At 37.2% G+C, this 20869-nt stretch overlaps 1 protein-coding gene across 2 annotated transcripts in view; it reads right to left on the minus strand.

The window, feature by feature from the left end:
- Nucleotides 1–15676, minus strand: part of klf4 (Kruppel like factor 4) — a 17349-nt gene extending 1673 nt beyond the window's left edge. Inside the window, exons 1-4 of one of the 2 annotated variants that reach the window (XM_056446586.1) lie at nt 15488–15676; nt 15220–15343; nt 9078–9804; nt 2476–2640 (exon numbers count right to left, since the gene is read on the minus strand). In XM_056446586.1, the coding sequence (XP_056302561.1) occupies nt 2476–2640; nt 9078–9804; nt 15220–15343; nt 15488–15492 (1021 nt within the window). In that variant the 5' untranslated portion in view covers nt 15493–15676. Of the gene's footprint in view, nt 1–2475; nt 2641–9077; nt 9805–15219; nt 15344–15487 lie in introns of those variants that run through there. The other variant, XM_056446587.1, reaches the window with a different exon arrangement.
- Between the last annotated feature and the right edge of the window lie 5193 nt (nt 15677–20869).

A 20869-nucleotide genomic window follows, 5' to 3' on the forward strand; every position in this document is an offset into this window, starting at 1 on the left:
CCGGGGGTTCACAGACACACACACACACACACACACACACACACACACACACACACACACACTCATCCCTACACAGATGAATAGAAGAGGGAAGTCAGACAGGATTGTGGTTTTCATTCACCAGGATCAGTATCATTAACCTGCTGTCTGAGCAGCGCACACACACACACACCCAAAACATAACACCCACTGCTGCGCACACACACTTGAAAAATGACTACAGTAATAAACACTCCAGTTAACTCTGGAGATATCCTCATATGTTGAGTGTAGTACACTTGACTGCAGTGTACTTCATTATAGTATTAATAAAAACGACCAAGTATATTTTTATGTGGGCAGTGCTGTGTTAAGGTGTGTGTGTGTTAGGATGTGTGTGCATTTTAGGGTGTGTATGTGCGTTAAGGTGTGGGTGTGTGCTAGGGTGTGGCACCACGTGGGTGTGTGTGTCTTAAGATGTGTACGCGTGTTAGTGTGCATGTGTATCTGTTTATACGTGTGCACCTGTGCATTTGTGTGTGTGTGTGTGTGTCTGTACGTGTGTGTGTGTGTGTTAGGGTGTGCATGTATTTGGTGGTTGTGTGCATGTGTGTGTGATTGTGAGCATTTTGGGATGTGTGTGTGTGTGTGTGTGTGTGTGTTTGTTTAGAAGTTAGGCTTTGTGTTTGTGTTAGGGATGCTCTGATCAGGATTTCTGCAGCCGATACCGAGTACTGATTCTGATGCTTTAAGATTTATAATGCGTAAAGCACATTTTCAGTCCAGGTATGACACTTAACCATGTAGTGTGGACATGTCATGGTCAGAAGCAACTTTACAGAATAAAACAGATAAAACAGATTTAATAAGGTCACTAATAAAGCAATTTGGAAACATTGCAGATGAAGAATTCAACATGTCTCAATGAAGTTTGGAGTGCATATTTGATGGATAAGGAGTTAAAATGCACACCTATAAATCCATTCTTTATTGAAAGGAAATATGTCCATAAACGACAGCTTATTACAATACATGTGTTACAATAAGTTATATTATTAAATATTCTAGTAAGTTATCTTTAACTTATTGTTGAAAACACAGAATCTTCAGTGCTGATATGTAAACATTTTTCAAATAAAGGAAATGTAAAAAGTTCTATGATTTCAGTTCTTATGTGTCCTCTGCTTGGAAACAAACATTTGTGATTGGTCATGAGATCGGCCAGAGGTGCGTTTCTGAAAACCATGGTTAGCCAACTAAGGTTGCAAGTTTTGTTGTTACAAACATAGTTTGTTGATTTGCCATTTCCCAAATCCATCGTTCCAACAAACTGTGTTAGAAACTGCATTGCAAACTAGTACACTTGCAACTACACCTCTGGAGCTGTAGTTAGAAACAGAATTCCTGGCTGTGTTCTATTCCCCAAAGCTTGTGAAAACAAAAAGCATACGTTATTGCTTTTAATTAATAGTAGGTTCTTTATTACGCATCTGTACTGTATATGACATGGGCCTGTTGGCTAGAACATTTCTGCAGTGGTTTACACATTGTAAAAATAAACTTTTCAAAATAACAAATAAAAAACATCCTACTTATTATTATTATTATTATTATTATTATTATTATTATTATTATTATTATTAATAATAATGATAATAATAGTCATCATCATTATTAATATTATTATTATTATTAAAGTATGATTTTTTTTTCATTTCCTAATAAATTGCCCCATTATTTATTTATTTATTTATTTATTTATTTATACGATTTATATATGAGTTTAGAATATGTGTTAGCTTTTGTAAGTGATTTTATATTAATTTACAATAGAATATGTAATGTTCTCAATAATATGTGTAAAAGAAACAGACTCTATATGTGCTATTCCATACATTTCATTTATTATGGAGAGCGAGTGCATGTTTTCATCAAAACTGATAATGGATTTTTGTAATGCGTTTGCATGTAAAACAATGTAATTTGTACAAATAAATGATGGGGTTCTTATCTAATTAAGTAGTTCATCCACCCCGTTTAGAGCATCATTGTGGGTGTTTTACGTTATAACTAACGTGGTTCAAACGATGGATCTGCGACAGAGAAACTACGGGTTTTAGGAAACACTCGTCACTACATCGTTCTTTTCCCCAACGATGCATCGTACTATGGTAGTTCAGCTGTGAGTTGCGTCGTTGTGTGGGAAACACACCCCAGATTAGTGAGTACCGATCAAGTCATGAAATGTGAGTATCGGCCGATGCCGATCTCTGGCCAATCAATTGGAGCATCCCTAGTGTGTGTGTGTGTGTGTATGTATGCATGTCTTGTAATAAAAGTTTTATATGGTTTTAAATACATTAAGCCTATGGAGAGTCCTCATAAGCCACCAGTACCAACCTGTATAAGTGTGTTAACACTATAACCGTCTCGCTCAAATGCTGTCACAGATGTGCTGCAGCTGACCTGTGTGTGTTAGAGTGTGTATCAGCTGACCTGTGTGTGTCCTGTGGTGGGCTTTCAGGTGTGAGCTCTTAGTGTATGTTTTCCCGCAGCCAGCGTAGTCACAGGTGTGTGTGGCGATCCGCTTCCTCGGCCAGGAGCGTCGGCCCCGCTTGGGTTTGGATTCTTCCGGCAACCCCTCAGCAGGGGGAATGAGCTCTGCCGAGACAGAATGAGTGTTAGCATTTAACATTACCAGATCTACCTTTCTACAAACCCTGACCAAACACACACACAAAGCTGGACCCTTTTCACAAGATTATTATGATGCGTTTAATGCCCATCAGCATCTTCAATCCTTCAACGTTTTTAATATTTAGATTTATTTACATGTATGAATATTATATGTATTTATGTATGTTTGCATCAAATTACAAAAAGTGAATGAGGTGTGTGTAATGCAGTGTGTATGGGTTCAGGACAGTAAATCTGCCATTATTCTCTCTTCTAGCTGCCGTTATCAGTCTCACACTATTGTTTCCTCTTTCTGAAAGTCTTCATAACACCATCCTGGAGTTTTTCTGTCATTATTCCAGCAAATAGGATTGTAGAATAATGATGTGTTGTTCTCTCCCATTCACTGCGCTCTGACTGTACACACTATCACCACTTCTGCTGTACAGGAGAATCCCGTAAATCTAAAAAGGCTCCTTGACGATCTTCTGATATTGTTTTTACCCTTTATTCAAGCAGAAAAGGCTCTCTGAGATTAATAATCTCTTTCACAGGAGTGTTCTTACCAAAATGAGCAGCAAGACTGTGTTTACAGGACAAACTACACTTTGAGAACACTTAAAGGGGTAGTTCACTCAAAAATGAAAATGTCCTGTTAATTTACTCCCTCACAGATCAGCCAAGATGTAGCTGAATTTCTTTCTTCTGGTTTTTGAGATTAAAAATAAACCATAGACTGTAAAATATATGGACGTAGCATCCGTGACGTCACTCATAGGTTTCTGAAGAACCCAAAAGAAGCTACAAGTAGGCGCAGCCAACCGTCGCCATTTTGTTTCGCACGTCATCGCCAGGGAATACCAAACAAGGGCAAAGAGGCGGAGAGTGAGCGGAGCTACAGACGCCTGCTAGCATTTTGCTTAGTCAGGCTTTTCTTTAGAAGAAACGCTTAATACTTCATTATCTGCGACTCGTTTGTGTTCTGACCACATGTGCTTGGCTGTACACTATATCAATAAAGTGTTTAGTCTGTTAAAAACACTGCTGTAACACACTAAACCTTGTTCTTATGATGTTTTTCTACAGGAGGAAAACACTTCAGATATAGTGTGTGTTAGTAAATGCAGGACTATTGATGAACTCCAGCATAACACTGTATGATAACACTTCAGATGACTGATCTAGAGCCTACAGCTAATCAATCTGGCAGATTCTGGAGTGCTTTACAGCTCTAAAGAACATGATAAATGATCTTAAATAAAACAAACACATTTATAGAGCTGCTGTTTAAGGATATAATTTCACTCAGCTCTGAAATGGAGGCCATGTGAATAGTTTGTGAGCACAATTAAGTGACCCCTGATAATTAAGAGACTTAGCTTAAGGAAAATGAATGAAGATAATGAGTGTGCATCAAAAATGAATCCTGAATTTATTCCTAATTGCAAACAAAATCAGTATTAAGAGTTCAGGTTTGTGTAATGTAATTCTGTAATTCAAAATTTCATTATTGATGCATGCTCGTTATCTTTCTGTACACGGCCTTGTTGTTTCTTATTCTGCATTTAAAGGGTGTCCGCGGGGTCTTAAAAGGTATTAAAAAGTCGTAATTGCGTTTTTACGAAGTCTTAAATTTAGTTTAAGCGTTGTTCAAAGGGTTTGACTCCAAAAAAACATGCTTATTTTCCTCCTTTTATTAACAACAGCGTGCTCAATTCACTCGATTGGCTCGGGCTGCGTCTGGCCAAGCTCCTCCATCCGGGTGAGGTCTCGTAATTTGCGAGCCACAGAGGAAGGTGATGTGACGCTCTCCACATGTAGTGAAATCATAGAGCGAAACAGACGGCAAAAGGTGATCATGTAAGATTGTGTACTCCTGATTGGAGAGAGACGAGTTTAAACAGTGGCTGAAGCCTGTCGCTGAAAACAACAGCGTCACTTATTCTTTCAAGCTTTATTTCTTCTGAGCTTATCTGAGTTCTGTTGCACGCTTGTGCTCCATTTATTCATTTAACTACATCTGTTTATTAAGTGAAAGGTTTGAAAGGTTTAAAATATTCTGAGAAGGTCTATAAAAAGGTGTTGATAAACCTTCAGGATTCCTGCATATACCCTGATTTAGTTTTCACTTTTACGCGTTACAATTTTACACATGATGCCAATTTTTTGATTTACACTTGTCATTTTTAGATCTGAGATCGTGATACTGACCGGGATTTTGATCTCATTTAATGTTTAAGTTTACCGCTGGTCACTTCGTGTTTTTCTGATGGTAAAGCTCTCTGATTGTGAGAAACACAGCTGTGTATGCCCTCAGAAACTCATTAGAGATGGATCTAAATCTGATCGCTGAAACCACTTCAGGAGGTGTTCTGGGACATCTTAAAGACTAAACTGCACAGCTCTAAATGCATCTGATCGCTGAAATCACATATGTAAATTTGACTTCTCCTCAAATTAAAAAATAGTGATGAGAGTGCACCGTGTTGCGGGCGATAAGAGCATCAGATATACACATGCATAAGCAGCTAAAGGACACGGGTGACTGATTGAGATGTTTGTTTTGTTTTATTTGAATGTTTTCATTTTATTTTTGACCATGAAATGATGAAATTAAATAGTTAAATGATCTCAGATGGCAGCATTAACAACAGAGACGAAGAATATAGCGTTTCGTTCATTTACAAAGCCACGTTGTTTTGTTTCTGGATAAGTATGTTATACACAATTTAATGTAAACCCTTTACAGTTTTGAATGATGTCCTGCACGTATCTGTAAGACAAATATATGTTTGACTTGGCCATAATCGCACAGCCTATATGTGTGCTTGTAATGATGTTTTACGGCCTGCGTTTAAAATGATTTGAATCCCAAATAAGGTATATAGCTTACGTTTCTGTACACAATAATATTGATTAAATAAAATGCAGTGTATCTGATGCTTTAGTTGACGTAGTTACATTTTAATTTCTCTTCAAACTAATAATCAGGGGTCGCCACAGCAGAATGAACTGCCAACTATTACAGCATATGTTTTACACAGCGGATGCCCTTCCAGCTGCAACCCAGTACTGGAAAACACACACTCACACACAATCATACACTATGACAATTTGATTCTGCTCTTTCTTTTCTGATTGGATGAAATATGTTTAGCCACGCCCCTCTCTTCGCCGCGAGTGAAATATGAGAGATGGGGCTCCAAAAATAAGTCATACTGAAACTTCTGGTTCATGATGATTTTAAAGGGACAGTTCTCCTTGAAATGTAAATTTACAGGTGGTTCTAAACCTGTTTGAGTTTGTTTTCCTTCTGTTGAACATATATATTGAAGAATGTTGGAAACTGCGAGCCATTGAGATTCATAGTAGGAAAAACAAATGGAAGTCAATGGCTACATTCTTCAAAATATCTTCTTTTGTGTTCAACAGAAGCAAGTAACTCAAACAGGTATTGAACAAGTGAATGGTGAGGAAATGCTGAGAGAAAGTTCATTTGTAGCTAAATCCGGAGTGTTCAGACCTGTTTCTGGAGGTCACTGCTGTCCTGCAGGGTTCAACCCTAATTAAACACACCTGAACCGGCTAATCGAGATCTGCAGACTCACTAGAAACTTGCAGACGAGCGTGTTTGGGCTGGTTGGAGATCTAATCTGCAGGACACTGGCCCTCCAGAAGGATGATTGGACACCCTGCTTTACATTTGCAAATTTACTTGGAGAAAAATATCTTTTAAAGTTAATCTAAATGTAATCTTTAAAGTTAATGCAATCTACTGATATTAGCCATTTTTAAATCAGTAAACAATGTTATTATAGAAATAGCTGATTAAAATCATTTCTTTAAAATTAGCATAACATTATCCTGCTTCAATATATGTGATGTCAATTAATAGTTACCACAAAACTAATCCAAATGTATTCAGATTACTTTACCTTAACCATCTGCAATCTAACAATCGACATGCAATTTGTAATCAGTGAACAATATAATATTATAGTATATAACTGACTGAATAAAATTATCATGACCAGGCTAACCTTAATATTGATAAAGAGTAAATATTTATATTATTTATAATTGTAATACAAATGTACTCAGATTACTTCTGTGTGTGTTTGTGTGTGTGTGTGCGTGTGTGTGTGTGTGTGTGTGTGTGTATATTATATATATATTTATAAAAGCAATATCACACGAGTAGCTGTGTGATATGGCTGTATATCAGCACTGGCGGGAGGCATGCCTTAGTGTTCTACCAGTGACGATATACAGCCATATTGCACTGCCACGAGCGTGATATTGCATTTATACATGTTACACACAGTTCGACGGCACAATCGTGTATATAAAAAAGAAAATCAAACACGAGAGTCTTAAAAACCCTTTTGTAAGAGCAACTACTTTCTTCCGCTAACGTCAGAATAGCAGAAACCATTGCTACATCACCATACCTGTCAACCCTCCTGTTTTTCCCAGGGATTCTCCCATATTTTACAGTTTTATCCTGCCATCATCCTGTAAAGGTATTTTTCCATATTTCTCCTGTATTTTTAATCTTTCTATAAAGGGTGCCAATAAACATCAAAGAGCTGTTCCTAGCTATACACAACCCATGCCGCCGAACCACCAGGGGCCACCCCTTGCTCTTAAATGTGAGTCAATTCTGTGTTTTTTGCTTTATTTAGGCAAGAAAACACTTTGAAATAAATATAAAAACGGTGGGATTCCCTTTCCTTTTCATTACAGGTGCCGTCGCCCCTCCTATGCAATCCTCAAACCAGTCATATAGCGGTGAGTGACTGTCGGACGCGCTCCATAGTGATCAATAGTCGCTGTTTCCCAAACGGATTCTGTACATGCGATTTGAAGCGGAGTGAAAGTCTATCTAAACATGTCGATCTTATTTTCACATCCCAATGTTGACCGGTATGTACATCACCAACGTCACTTTAGAACTAACATCAGTATTTGAAGGATTCTCATGTCTAAAGTGATGACAAAACAGCTGATTTTGCTGACATTTTAAGATTATAAGGCTGAACGGCATGGAATGCCATCAGTCTACAAAGATATCACTCAGTATTTCTCTGTTGCAATTGGGAGATCATAATAATTATCCCCAAAAAGGCCAAAGCAGAGCAAACAGTAGATTACTGTTTGTGTTCGATAAGGAAAAACGCTAAACACATGCGGGCATTTCTTCTTTCTTTCTGTTTAATGGACTAGTCTGCAGCGACGAACACAGGAGATGCGTTAGAAACGTTTTTCTCATCTAAGGGCTTATTATAATGTGTGTATTTATATTGCGCATTTATTGTGTATGGCCATACACCCAAAGTGCTTCACAATCATGAGGGGGGTCTCTTCACACCACCACCAGTGTGCAGCATCCACTTGGATGATGCGACTTCAGCCACAGGACAACGGCGTCAGTGCGCTCACCACACACCAGCTATTGGGGGAGTGGAGAGACAGTGATAGAGCCAATTCGGTGGATGGGCATGATTGAGAAGCCATGATCGTAAGGGACGATTGAGGGACTTTGGCCAGGACACCAGGGTTACACCCCTGCTCTTTACCAGAAGTGCCATGGGATTATTAATGACCAGAGAGTCAGGACCTCGGTTTAACGTCTCATCCGAAAGACGGCGCCCACTGACAGTGTAGTGTCCCCTTCACTTTTACTGGGGCATTAGGACTCACAGGTTGAGAGCCCCCTGCTGGCCTCTCTAACATCACTTCCAACAGCAACCTAGTGTTCCCATGTGGTCTCCCATCCAGGTACTGACCAGGCTCAGCCCTGCTTAGCTTCAGCAAGTAACCAGTCTTGGGCTGCAGGGTAATATGGCTGTGGCCTGTTATTATGTCTTTGAGCAAAGACAGTTGACGTAGTTCATCCACAGGATGGCGACAAAGACAGGCTAATGGCTGCCGACACTTTGTCTCTCCAAAAAATATAAATATTTAAAATAGACACTGTCCTTATAAATAAACTGCATAGCTGCAATCTAAACGACAACATTCTCGACTAAAAAGCCTCTAAAATACATTATGTTGTCCAACAGCTGCAATAAAACCTCTACGTGTTGCTGTGTGTGGGCAGAGTAGTTCTTAAGGGTGAGTTGCTGAATATCGCATGGCTATCAGCCAATCAGATTCAAGAACAACACAGAAATGTTGTGTATATAAAGATTTATGTGTGTATGTATAAGTGTGTGTGTTTGTGTGTATATGTATTATTTCCTTTCCATCTTTCAAAATAGCACAAGATTATACTACTACAATATATATGACGTCACCACAAAAGTAATCCAAAAGTAATCAGATTACTTTACCATCAAAAAAATGTGTAATTAACAATCTTGTCATGCAGTTTGTAATCAGTACGCAATATAATTCTAGAAATGACTGAATAAAATCACCTTGGTATTGCAGCGACTGTGCCGGAGCCTGTGGAAATCCAGAATAAGCCGTAGACGGGTGATATCCCGAGCTGAGCACCGGAGCCTGTGGATGCTCATCTGGAGACAGCGAAGATCTGGCGCCCCGTCCTGAACTAAACGTATGAGGGTCCAACATCGAGCCCTGATGCACTCCAGACCTCGCCGAGCTCCCTCCGAGATGCAGATCCATGGGCCGGCTGACGGTGCACGTGCTCTGACACTCCTGCTTTATTCTAGGACATGCAAACGGGATGGAGGATGCATCCTTGCTAATGTTAACCCCCTGGTTGTAATCGGACATGTCCATAGTGGTCTTGACTACAAATTTCCCGTGGAGGCTTGTAGGTTGGAGATACGCAGGATCCAATTCCGGCCTCATTAATTCAGCAACGAAACCTCCGGATGGAGAAACGTCGCTGATATCTGGGATGGTGTACAGCATGCTGCCCTCCTGGCCCTGAGGAGAGGGCATGGGGAAGGTGTAGTGTGTAGGGGACGATGCGGGGATAGTCCTGGAAGTGCTGGCCTGCTGTTGCTGCTGCTGCTGCTGTTGAAGCATGCTGTTTGACAGAATAAAGTCATAGTCCAGCAGCTCCAGCTCCTCCGGCTCAATCTTGGCCATGGCTGGCGGGACGTCCTGGTCAGCGCAGGTCGCACCTGTAGACATGCAGGGGCGTTTCAGGTGAGACATCTCCTCCTTCCATCTCTTATTGCAAACACACAGAGACATGCAGGAGAAGGGAACAAGACAAGGTGAGGTTTAAACACGTGTTCAATTATGGCACGCTTATCTGTGCATGCTGCATCACTATCTGATCAGGTCAGTATTAAAGGACGCTTGGGATGTACATGCTAATAATCAACAAGGTCAGTCCCCCCAAAAAAATTACCAAAATAATGGACGCTTATTTGTACATTTACATCTAAAGGTTTTTATCAAAAGTAATTATTCATGCATGCTAACAATCATCAAAATTAAGTCACAAAAAATCTAATTAAAGGATGCTTATTATTAAATTATTGAATTAAACACTGCTTATTTGTGCATGCAATCAATCAGTTACCTTGATTGTTAATCAATGTAATTCTCAAATTAAAGGACTCTTATTTGTGCATGCTTCTATTTTACACAGTTAGTCTCAAACAAGTCTAATTAAAGGACCCTTATGAGCTAATAATCAAATTAAAGGACGCTTATTTGCTTGTCTACAAAGGTAAGTCTCTTTTTTTTAAATCAAATTAAATTATTAGTGCATGCTAATAATCAACTAAATTAAGTCAAAAAATGTAAAGGACCCTTATGAGAGAATTACTGAGTTAATTAAACAATGCTTATTTGTGCATGCAATTAATTAATTACCTTAATTGTTAATCAATTCCCAAAAAACAATTCTCAAATTAAAGGACGCTTATTTGTGCATGCTACTATTTGACAATGTAAGTCTCAAACAAGTCTAATTAAAGGACCCTTATGAGATAATCAAATTAAAGCACGCTTATTTGTGCATGCTAATATTTGTGCATAATAATTAACAAGTATAAAAATAATAGCTAAATAAACGATGCTTATTTGTGCGTGCTTATAAGGTAAGCCTCTTTTTAAGTCAATTAAATCATTTGTGCGTGCTTGTAATCAACAAGGTAATTCTCAAAAAGATAAATATCGAATTAAAGGACAATTATTCTCGCACGCTGCATAAGAAAAACAGCCTGGTATGTCAAAACTAGTCAGACTAACATGCCGACATGATTTGATTTAAAATAGCTTCTGTTTTTTTATTATTTACAGTAAATACTGTTGTGTTTTTGAGCCATACAATAGTAAAGTACTTGATTGATCTGTTGTGGTGATTCTGTAGTTGCTGAGGTAAAGCAAGTGCTGTGAAATGACAAATACTCAAATGACTGTAATGGAGTAGTTTTACCCAGGAATTTTACTTTAATAATAGTTTTAAAATGAGTACATTAAGTGCTGTATCTGTTCTTTAACTCCAGATTTCCTTCAAGCTGAAGTCACTACTTTTATTATTTTCTTTCTTGTCTGTGGTGATTGGCTAAAGTAGAATAATCAGACATGTGATTCCCGTCCAATTAAATCACACAGAAAAATTGCATCATACGGAACAACCTCAAGAAACATGCAAAATCGTTATGACTGAATGACGAAATGACTGATGTTTACTGTATGATGACTGAAATCAGCTTAATCGCTAAACACACTACAGAATAAATTAAAAATGTTTTTAAATGACTTTATTATTTGTCAAGTAATATACATGTGAAAACATGAAACTTTCAATGTTGTGATGGCAAATGTCATTTATACTGCTAATGGTCATTAATTTCATTAACAGTTTGTTTGACTCTTAAAGGCACCCAGCAGACACACAACATTATAAAACGTTAATATTAGGCTAGATTTAGGTCGCCAGTGTCTAAGGACAACATTATTGTGATGTTCAATAACGGCGTTAAATGACGTCGATTTTTAGGTTGTGTTAGAAAGTGACCAAAATCCAACATCGAGCCAACATCTTAAACCAGGCTCTCATTGATGTCAGATACTGACATTTATTCATCAGGTATAGCAACCAAAATCCAACATCTGATAGACGTCATATTGGTAATGTCCACACAACATCAATCGGTAACATCATTAGACGTTGATATTTGGTTGACTTTAGGTTGCGTTGGAAAGTAACCAAAATGCAACATCTGTCCAACTTTGGACATTGACATCGGCCTGACGTTGGGTTCTGACGTCTACACGTTTTTCATTTCTAAACAAAATGCAACATCCCACGACATTAGGGTGCAACATCAATCTGACGTCATATTGACGCCCTGTGCCTGCTGGGGATAGATTACCCAAAAAATAAAAATGTACTGCTTATGTACTCTCCCTCAAGTAGTTACAAGCCTTTTAGGGTTTCTTTATAGAACACAAAAGAAGATATTTTGAAAAATGATGAAAACTAGTAACCATTGACTTCCATAGTATTAGTTTTTCCTGCTACAGTAGTCAATGGTTACTGATTTTTCCAAAAAAACTTCTTTTGTGTTTTAACAGAATAAAAAAAAAACCCCAGATATGTTGAAGAACGAAAAACAACTAACCATTGACTTCCAAAGTAGGAAAAACTAATACTATGGAAGTCAATTGTTACAGGTTTTTAGCATTCTTCAAAATATTTTTTGTGTGTGTGTACAGATGAAAGAAACTCATAAAGGTTTGAGGGAGAGTAAATAGTGAGTAAATTGTTATTTTTGGGTGAACAATCCCCTTAAATATACTGCATTATATGAATATAAGTGTCTAAAAATTAAGATAAACCACTCTCATTTTGTATAGTATACATATTACATTTATTCTGTCACACCATAGGACCTTTTTAAAGCGATAGTTCACCCAAAAAAATACAATTTACTCACTATACTCTCCTTCAAGTGGTTACAAACCTTAAAAAGCTTTTTTTCATCTGTTCAACACAAAAGAAGATAATTTGAAGAATGCTGAAAACCGGTAACCATTGACCCTCTGCACCCATGGATTACTCAGAGACTGTTTCAAGTGAGTATTGTGTTTGTTTAGAACTGCAGACCACCAAAACAGTAGAATATTAAGGCAAAGTTGGCTTTATATTCACACATTTTGTCATTTGGACTTTGCAAATTATCATATCAGCTTTTCAGTATATTATTAATGGGAAAGTCTGAATGTGTGAATATAAACCAACTTTCCCTCAATAAAGAGTATACATATTAATTTTATTCTGTCACACCATAGGACCTTTTTAAAGCGATAGTTCACCCAAAAAAATACAATTTACTCACCATGTACTCTCCTTCAAGTGGTTACAAACCTTTATAAGCTTTTTTTCATCTGTTGAACACAAAAAAAGATAATTTGAAGAATGCTGAAAACCGGTAACCATTGACTTTCATAGTAGGACAAACAAATACTATTGCAGATTACAGGTTTTCAGCATTCTTCGAAATCTCTTCTTTAGTGTTCAACTGAATAAAAAAAGGTTTAGAAGATGTGAAGGGAGAGTAAATGATGACAGTATTTTCAGTTTTAGGGGAACTATCCCTTTAAGCATGAGCAATTGTCAAACAAATTTAACCTTTGAAAGGTCGAGTGATTATGCAAAATATCTGAATACATGTAAACGCACAAATACTGTTTCTCAGAACTTCTAGTATATATCATCATGAAGTAATCTCTCATGTTTTCTTAAGGTCTGCTTTTCTGAAATGATTTACACAGAACAGACAGACCTTAACTGTTTTATGTTCAATCTACTTAAATTAGTCACATTAACGTAATGTGTTTATTTTGGGGACAACATGAATGAATTGTGTGCAAACCCTGCAGTTTTTACAGTATATTTAGGACAAGTACATTATAAGCAACTGTAATCGCGTAAAAGTAATTTAATTACAGTAACAAGTTACTTTATTAACCTTAAACTATACTAATATAAACAAATGACTACAGTATATATACTACTATAGAATATATCATACTACAACACATCTAAAGTATGTATTAGAGTTTATCAATGCAAATACTGCAGCATAATAAACTTTAGTATTTGTTCATCACTGATATTTTCTCTCTGCGCTCATGAATTATTCACAGACTCTTTCAGCCATTATTGTGTTTGTGTATAACTACAGACCCTAAAAGAGAATATCTGAGGTGAAGTCGGTTTTGTATTCACACATTTGTTCAGTGACAACTTGTGACACGCTCCCTATATTGTTTACCATGGTACTTTTGAATATTCTGAAATCATATATAAGTATGACTTCAAATCAACATCAGCCCTGTTTAACTGACTGTCAGCGATGTTGTACTTTGATAGTCATAGGCTGCTGATATGATTACACTGTAGAATTTGCAATACTTTTCAATGTATTATAAAGGAGAAGGTCTGAATGTGTGAACATAAAACCAACTTACCTTAATAAAAAGAATCCATGCAAAACTAGAATCTGTACTTTTGTAATTAATGCCTGTGACATATTTCATAAGTAGATTCAACTATAGAATAGATCGTAAAGATTACTGTAGTGAAAGCTAGTAGACTTTATATTAATGCAAACACTATAACATAATAAGCTAGTTTTTTATCACAGATATGCACGGGTCAATTACTCTATTATTATTATTATTATTATTTAGTATTTAGTATATATTTATAGCTACAGACACTAAAAGAGAATCCACACTAAACTAAACGCTGTACTTTGTACTCAGTGCATGCTACATATTTAGTTTTCAACAACTATAGAATAGATCACACTATAACACACCTCAGATTACTGTAGTAAAAACTAAAATGTTCATTAATGCAAGTATTAAAACATAATAAAGTAGTATTTGTTCATCACATATATTCGCTCTCTGCACCCATGGATTACTCAGAGCCTGTTTCAAGTGAGTATTGTGTTTGTTTAGAACTGCAGATCGCCAAAACAGGAGAATATTGAGGTAAAGTTGGTTTTATATTCACACATTTTGTCATTTGTACTTTGCAAATTGTCATATCAGCAGTCAAAGAAAACTTTTCAGTATATTATTAATGGGAAAGTCTGAATGTGTGAATATAAACCAACTTTCCCTCAATAAAGAGAATCCACACTACTAAGCTAGAAGCTGTACTTTGTAATAATCAGTGCATGTTACATATTTCACAAGTGTTTTTCAACAACTCTAGAATAGATCATACTACAACACAACACAGATTACTGTAGTGAAAGCTAGTAGACTTTATATTAATGCAAACACTATAACATAATAAACTAGTATTTATTTCATCACAGATATGTTCCTTCTGCGCTCATCACTCTCTCAAACACAATACTGCGTTAAAGAGCCTCTATGTTGATAACCACAGACCCTAAAGGAGGATCCACACTAAACTAGAAGCTGTACTTTGTGATAATCAGTGCATGTCAGATATTTCCCATGCAGAGAACAGCTCGAGCCGCCGGATCGGTTCACGCCCCTGCCGCGGAGCAACAACTCTGACACAATCCCTCGCTCGGTGGAAACCGTGAGAATAAACCGAACATCATCATCAGGATCAGCAACACCTGTGCTGATACTCACTGAACCGGCAGCTCCGGGTCCCAACACGGCCTTGTGCTTCACATCGGTGCCGCTCGCGAAGGTGGAGATGGAGGGCAAAATCGTTCCGCTCAGTGCCATGCTATCAAACTCAGTCGGAGGCTGCCTGAAATTAAAAAATTAATAAATGCAAAAAAATAAAAATTATAATCCTAAGAGAGAGAGAGGGAGAGCTCCTGAAAACATGCCACATTAAAACCCCCAAAATTAAAAATCATTAAAAATGGAACTCTCCAAGTGCAGAACGCACCTCATGAGTGGAAGGAAGAGGAAAAGAATTCAAAAACTATTCAAATCCTTGATCAAAGAGTTCTTTAACAGCGCATCGAACGCGTTCCATCCGGCTGATCAAAGCAGCATGTTCGGTTCCGACACTCGGGGATTCCCGGTGTCCCGTTCGCTGCCGCGGCCGCGCGCTCCGGTGTCTGGACGGGAGTGATTCGTCAGATGCGCGCAGGGCTTTCCTAGCCTAGTTCTTAAACCCCGGACACGCCTCTCGTTGCCCGGTAACCGCGGAGAGAGAAAAAAAGAAAACACTCCGCCGTGACGTCATCGAGGACTGGGGAGGAGAAAAAATCTGGCAGCGGGCTGGTATTTTGTATCCACACAAACACGCGCGTGTTAGCAACCGGGATCAACACACACACACACACACACTCGAGTAAGAAAACCAGTCTGCTTTTCACTTTTAATCACACACAAAGTAGGTGGAGGGACTTGTTTAAAAGCACCGCTTCTGTTGTTGTGTATTTATGTATGTATGTGTGTGTGTGTGTGCTGGGTTAGCTGTACTTGCTCAGTTGTCCCCTGCTATATAGTAAGAAATCAAAACGAGCCTCTAGCGCTGACATTTCACTGGACATCACTCATTAAAAGTGCTTCTGAATCATCTTGAGGATGAGTTTACTTTGTAATGATGGGTTAGAGACGGGCCGGATTTAGTGATTCGGGGGCCTTAAGCAATTCCAGCCATGGGGTCCGAAAGTTCTGATTTATTTTTAATTTATTTATTTTGCTGTTTTTTTCTTGTATTACTCCTTTTCTACATTTTGTCTTAATGCAAAATAACAATAACAACATGTAACGCATCTTGTAAAACTTTTTAAATGATTCGTTTTCTTAAAAATAATATATAAAATATTTAATTTTAAAACTAAATCTTTACCTAATTTGACTGCTGGACTGCTCCATGATTGAGGAGGGGGATACATTTTACGCAGAGGTACTAAACAGTAAACTTAAATTTTTTTTAGACGCTCATCATACAAAATATGACAGAAAATGATGCTAGATATAATTTATAAGTATAATTTATACTTCTAGGTATTTATTCGGGGGTCCTCAGATTTCCTGGGACCCTTAGCGGCTGCTTATCTTGCTTTGTTAAATCATTAACCTGAAATGGAAGTGTGCTGTCCTTATAAAGATGGTGAAACAAAACTGAGGGTGTGTGAGAGAAAGTTTATGCATGCACGGTTGTGTGTGGATGTGTGAGAGTGAGTGTGCATGCACTGGTGTGGTGGTGTGTGTGTGTTGCTCCAATGCCACCTGTTACTGGCGTGCCTGATGAGTCTGAACACGGTGTTCACACACACACACACACACACTGTAAACTCCCATAGCCGCAGCTCTGAGGTGTGTCTGTAATTAACACTAATCATTTTTCCTCCCTAATGCAAAACACAAAGGCGGACAGAAATGTGTAGGATTTCTTTAAAAAGACAAGCCTTTCCCTTCATTCATTCATTCATTCATTCATTCATTCATTCAGTTTGAGCTTGTGCAATGTATTAGAGGAGTACTTCACTTTTGTTCCATGTATGTTTATTGATAATATGCATAAGTACAGTGCATATCAGGAACAGTTGTTGTCATCTCTGTAATTGTCAACTCTGTTACTGTTCAGACGGTTGTACAATGTGTTAAACCGCTATTAGTAACAGAATCAAAGGTTTCCTATCACATTGAAGCATTATTTTACAGTAATAATGAATCCAGTTTACTGTAAATTATACATTTGTCTTTGTGTTTCATTCCAGTGTAAAGAAAATGAAGGGGAAAATCAATGGAGTCAGGTATGTGAGCCATATTTAACATCTTATTTTTACTACAAACTATTTTAACCTTGTTAATAAATAAGAATATATATTAGTTAATAATGTAAATGCTAATGCATTCTGTGAATATCATTTAATTTGCTGCGTGCACCATTAAAGGGGACTCATCTTCGACGAGTTTAAGCATTGTGTTTGTGCAATTATGCGTGCATTTCCAGTGTCTCTCTTATAGTACAACATGTTATTGATTTAATTTGATAACTTCAGCATCGTCCTCATTTAAAACCCTGAGTATAATCGTAAAGTCCGCTTAAAAGCATGCTGTGTGTGTTGGTGTTATACGGAGGATTTGCCTGTGCAGTGTCTACAATCATGTTTGTATGGAGAGCAAACACGAGCTCAGAGACCATCCTGTTACATCAGGATCTGTTCGTTTGGCTCTGTCAACAGCAGGCCGTCATTTAGCCACAGAATACACTCATGGAGCCCCTTTAACACACACACACACACACACACACACACACACACACACACGCGCGCACACATTCTCACACTCACAGCGGCCCACAACACTAGTGCACTGTAACAAAAAAAGCATTAGTTGACTTAAAATTAATGCAATTTATTTTAAAGGAAAGTAAATTAACTATGTGCATAATTAAAAATCAATAGATTTACTCACTTTTTAATTATGCATATAGTTAATTTACATAGTTTTAAAGCAATGGATTTAAGTGAAGTCAACTAATCGCTTTAAAAGTAACAAGTTTATGCACTTTTTAAGCGATTAGTAGACTTTACGTTAAAAAGTGAATAAAAATTATGTAATTTAACTATTTGCATAATTAAAACACTAGTAAACCCATTCATTTTAAATCATTAATTAGTTGACTGTACTTAAAAAGTGAGTAAATCCATTGAGTTAAATATAAGTAGATGAACCATGTGCCTAATTATAAAGTGAGTAAACACATTGCTTTTAAAGCGATTAGTTGACTTTAACATTTTTAAGTAAACCCAATGAATTAAACTTATGTAAATTAACTACTAATGACTTTATTCAAGTGTAGAGGCTTTTCTGTTCTTCTTAATTATATTATGATGATTAATGTGGTGATGATAGACGCTGTATTGAACTTTAGGATCTTACAGTCAGTGCGTACAGAAAATGGTCTTTAAAACTAAATTCATGAATGAAGAACAACTTTAGGAGGCATTATTGTTTTTATTATTGTTTCATTATTGTTGTTATTATTATTTTATTTTTGAATGCATTTATTTTTTTAAGAGCCATCAGATGCAGTGCACATTCGATTAATCCGCTCGGTTTATTGACCTTTCTCAGCCTGTTATAGATATGATCATATTCCTCTCTCAAATTCAGTTTGTTAAAATAAATGGAATTTTTGAAAGCACAACACGAGTGATGAAACGGCAGTGTAAAGCCATTGCAAGAAATAATAATTGATAGTATAATGTTATTGATGATTATAATATGGCTTTATGCACATTTATGCAAATGTCAGACTTTCCAATAACAGAAGGGACGGTTTGAAGCATCCGTACATTGTGTTCATATTTAGGCCTAATTTCCTAGGACTAGCGTGTTATCTTTAATGATTTAGGATCATAATTTTTAATGTTTTCAGTCAGATAAATGCTGATAGGGTTGCAGTCTTACTGTGGGAAAATCCATATCCAGGAATCAGTATGCAAATGAGACATTTAAATAAACGTGACTTTGCTTCCTTTTGATTCCTTTAGTAAATTTGCATATGGTGCAGAGTAAAGATAATTTACGGCCGTGTGTGTGTGTGTGTGTGTGTGTGTGTGTGTGTGCGTGTGTGTGTGTGTGTGTGTGAGAGAGAAAGTATCATCAATGAATGGAGGGTTTTTACATCAAACATTTTGACACTATTTTGATAGTTTTGTTTAATAATGGTGGCACGGTGGCTTAGTGGTTAGCACTGTGGTCTCACAGCAAGTAGGTCGCTGGTTCGAGTTCCAGCTGGGTCGGTTAGAGTTTCTGTGTGGAGTTAGCATGTTCTCCCCGTGTTGGTGTGGGTTTCCTCCGGGTGCTCCGGTTTCCACCACAGTCCAAACACATGCGCTATAGGGGAGCTCATGAACTCAATTGGCTGTAGTGTGTGTGTGTGAATGAATGAGTGTGTATGGGTGCAGCAAATGCGTTGTGTGTTCCGCATCATTCGCAAAGTAATGTTTTCCAATAAATTAGGAAATTACCCATGGCAACTTTAACGTAGTTTGGTATATTTACCTTCGGCCTGCGGCTCTCAATGATATTTGGTTTTTGCCCCTTTATATGAAAAGGTTTGGGCAACATTCTTCAAAATATCTTCCTTTATGTTTGAAACCACTTAAAGGTGAGTAAATAATGACAATGTTCATTTTTGGATGAACTGCCCCTTTAAAATGCACAATTGTAACTGGTAACACTTTATTTTGAGTATTAGTAGACTGTCTGCTTAAACTCTGCTGATATGCTCCTTCAACAGACATATAACTGACTATAAGAAACTTTGCAAGTACATGTCACTAACCCCAACCCTAACAGTCTACTTATAATCTAATGAGAGTTAGTTGGCATGTAGATGCAATGTAACTTATATTCAACAAACAGACCATCAGAATAAAGTCTGACCTTGTAAATTTGTGCTTCTATTGTCCTCATTTTGTAAGTTGCTCTGAATTAAAGCGTTTGCTAAATTAATGCATGTGTATTTTTTGATCACAAGTGTACTAAATACAGGTGTAAACGGAGTCTAAACTGATTTAACAATATCACACATCACAATATTAGACATCTCATCTAATGGTTTTAAAGTATAAACTCTGAAATGTGTTCATTCATCTGATTAAAAACGTAGAAATATAAAATCAATATTAATTAAGTCTAATGATTAGATGACATTAATGATTACAAGTAGGGCTGGGCGATAATTCGATACAGATAATTATCACCATATATATATATATATATATTTTTTTTTTTTTTTGATAAAACGATAATGACCGTTCAATAATTGCTCGATAATATTTAAACAATATGCGTAACGCTGCGCAGGCATTTTGCAGCCTTCCCTTCCAGATACCGTACGCAGTAGTTGCACTTGAAGGTGGAAGAAAAAAATAAGGTTAAAAAAAATGTCGCGAAGCATCATCCACGATGGGCACGAACTAAAAACATGTACATTTATATATTTTTCTTTTGAAAATTTATCCTTTTGCAAGGAATTTTCATTATAATGTGTAACTTAATTCTAATGTATTATTGTTAGTCAGTTATCTACAACATAAACAAGAAGAGCTAAGAACATCTGAGGTGAAGCTCTTCAAAACAAGTGCGCTATAGTAGGCTATATGCTTTAGCGCCAAAACAATCCATTAAACTGTTTTCACGGTTTCAGTTTAATTCATTAACGAAGCGCGGTTTGAGCAGCATGAGCTGGACAAGCTATTCGCAGCACTGATAGTATTCCTAGATTACCTCAGAGGAATAAACTCAGTCTGAAGGATGAGAGAGCTCAGAAACACGTTGTGTGAATGGAGATGCT

This window comes from Danio aesculapii, chromosome 21 (assembly GCF_903798145.1).
Source record: "Danio aesculapii chromosome 21, fDanAes4.1, whole genome shotgun sequence".
NCBI lineage: Eukaryota > Metazoa > Chordata > Actinopteri > Cypriniformes > Danionidae > Danio > Danio aesculapii.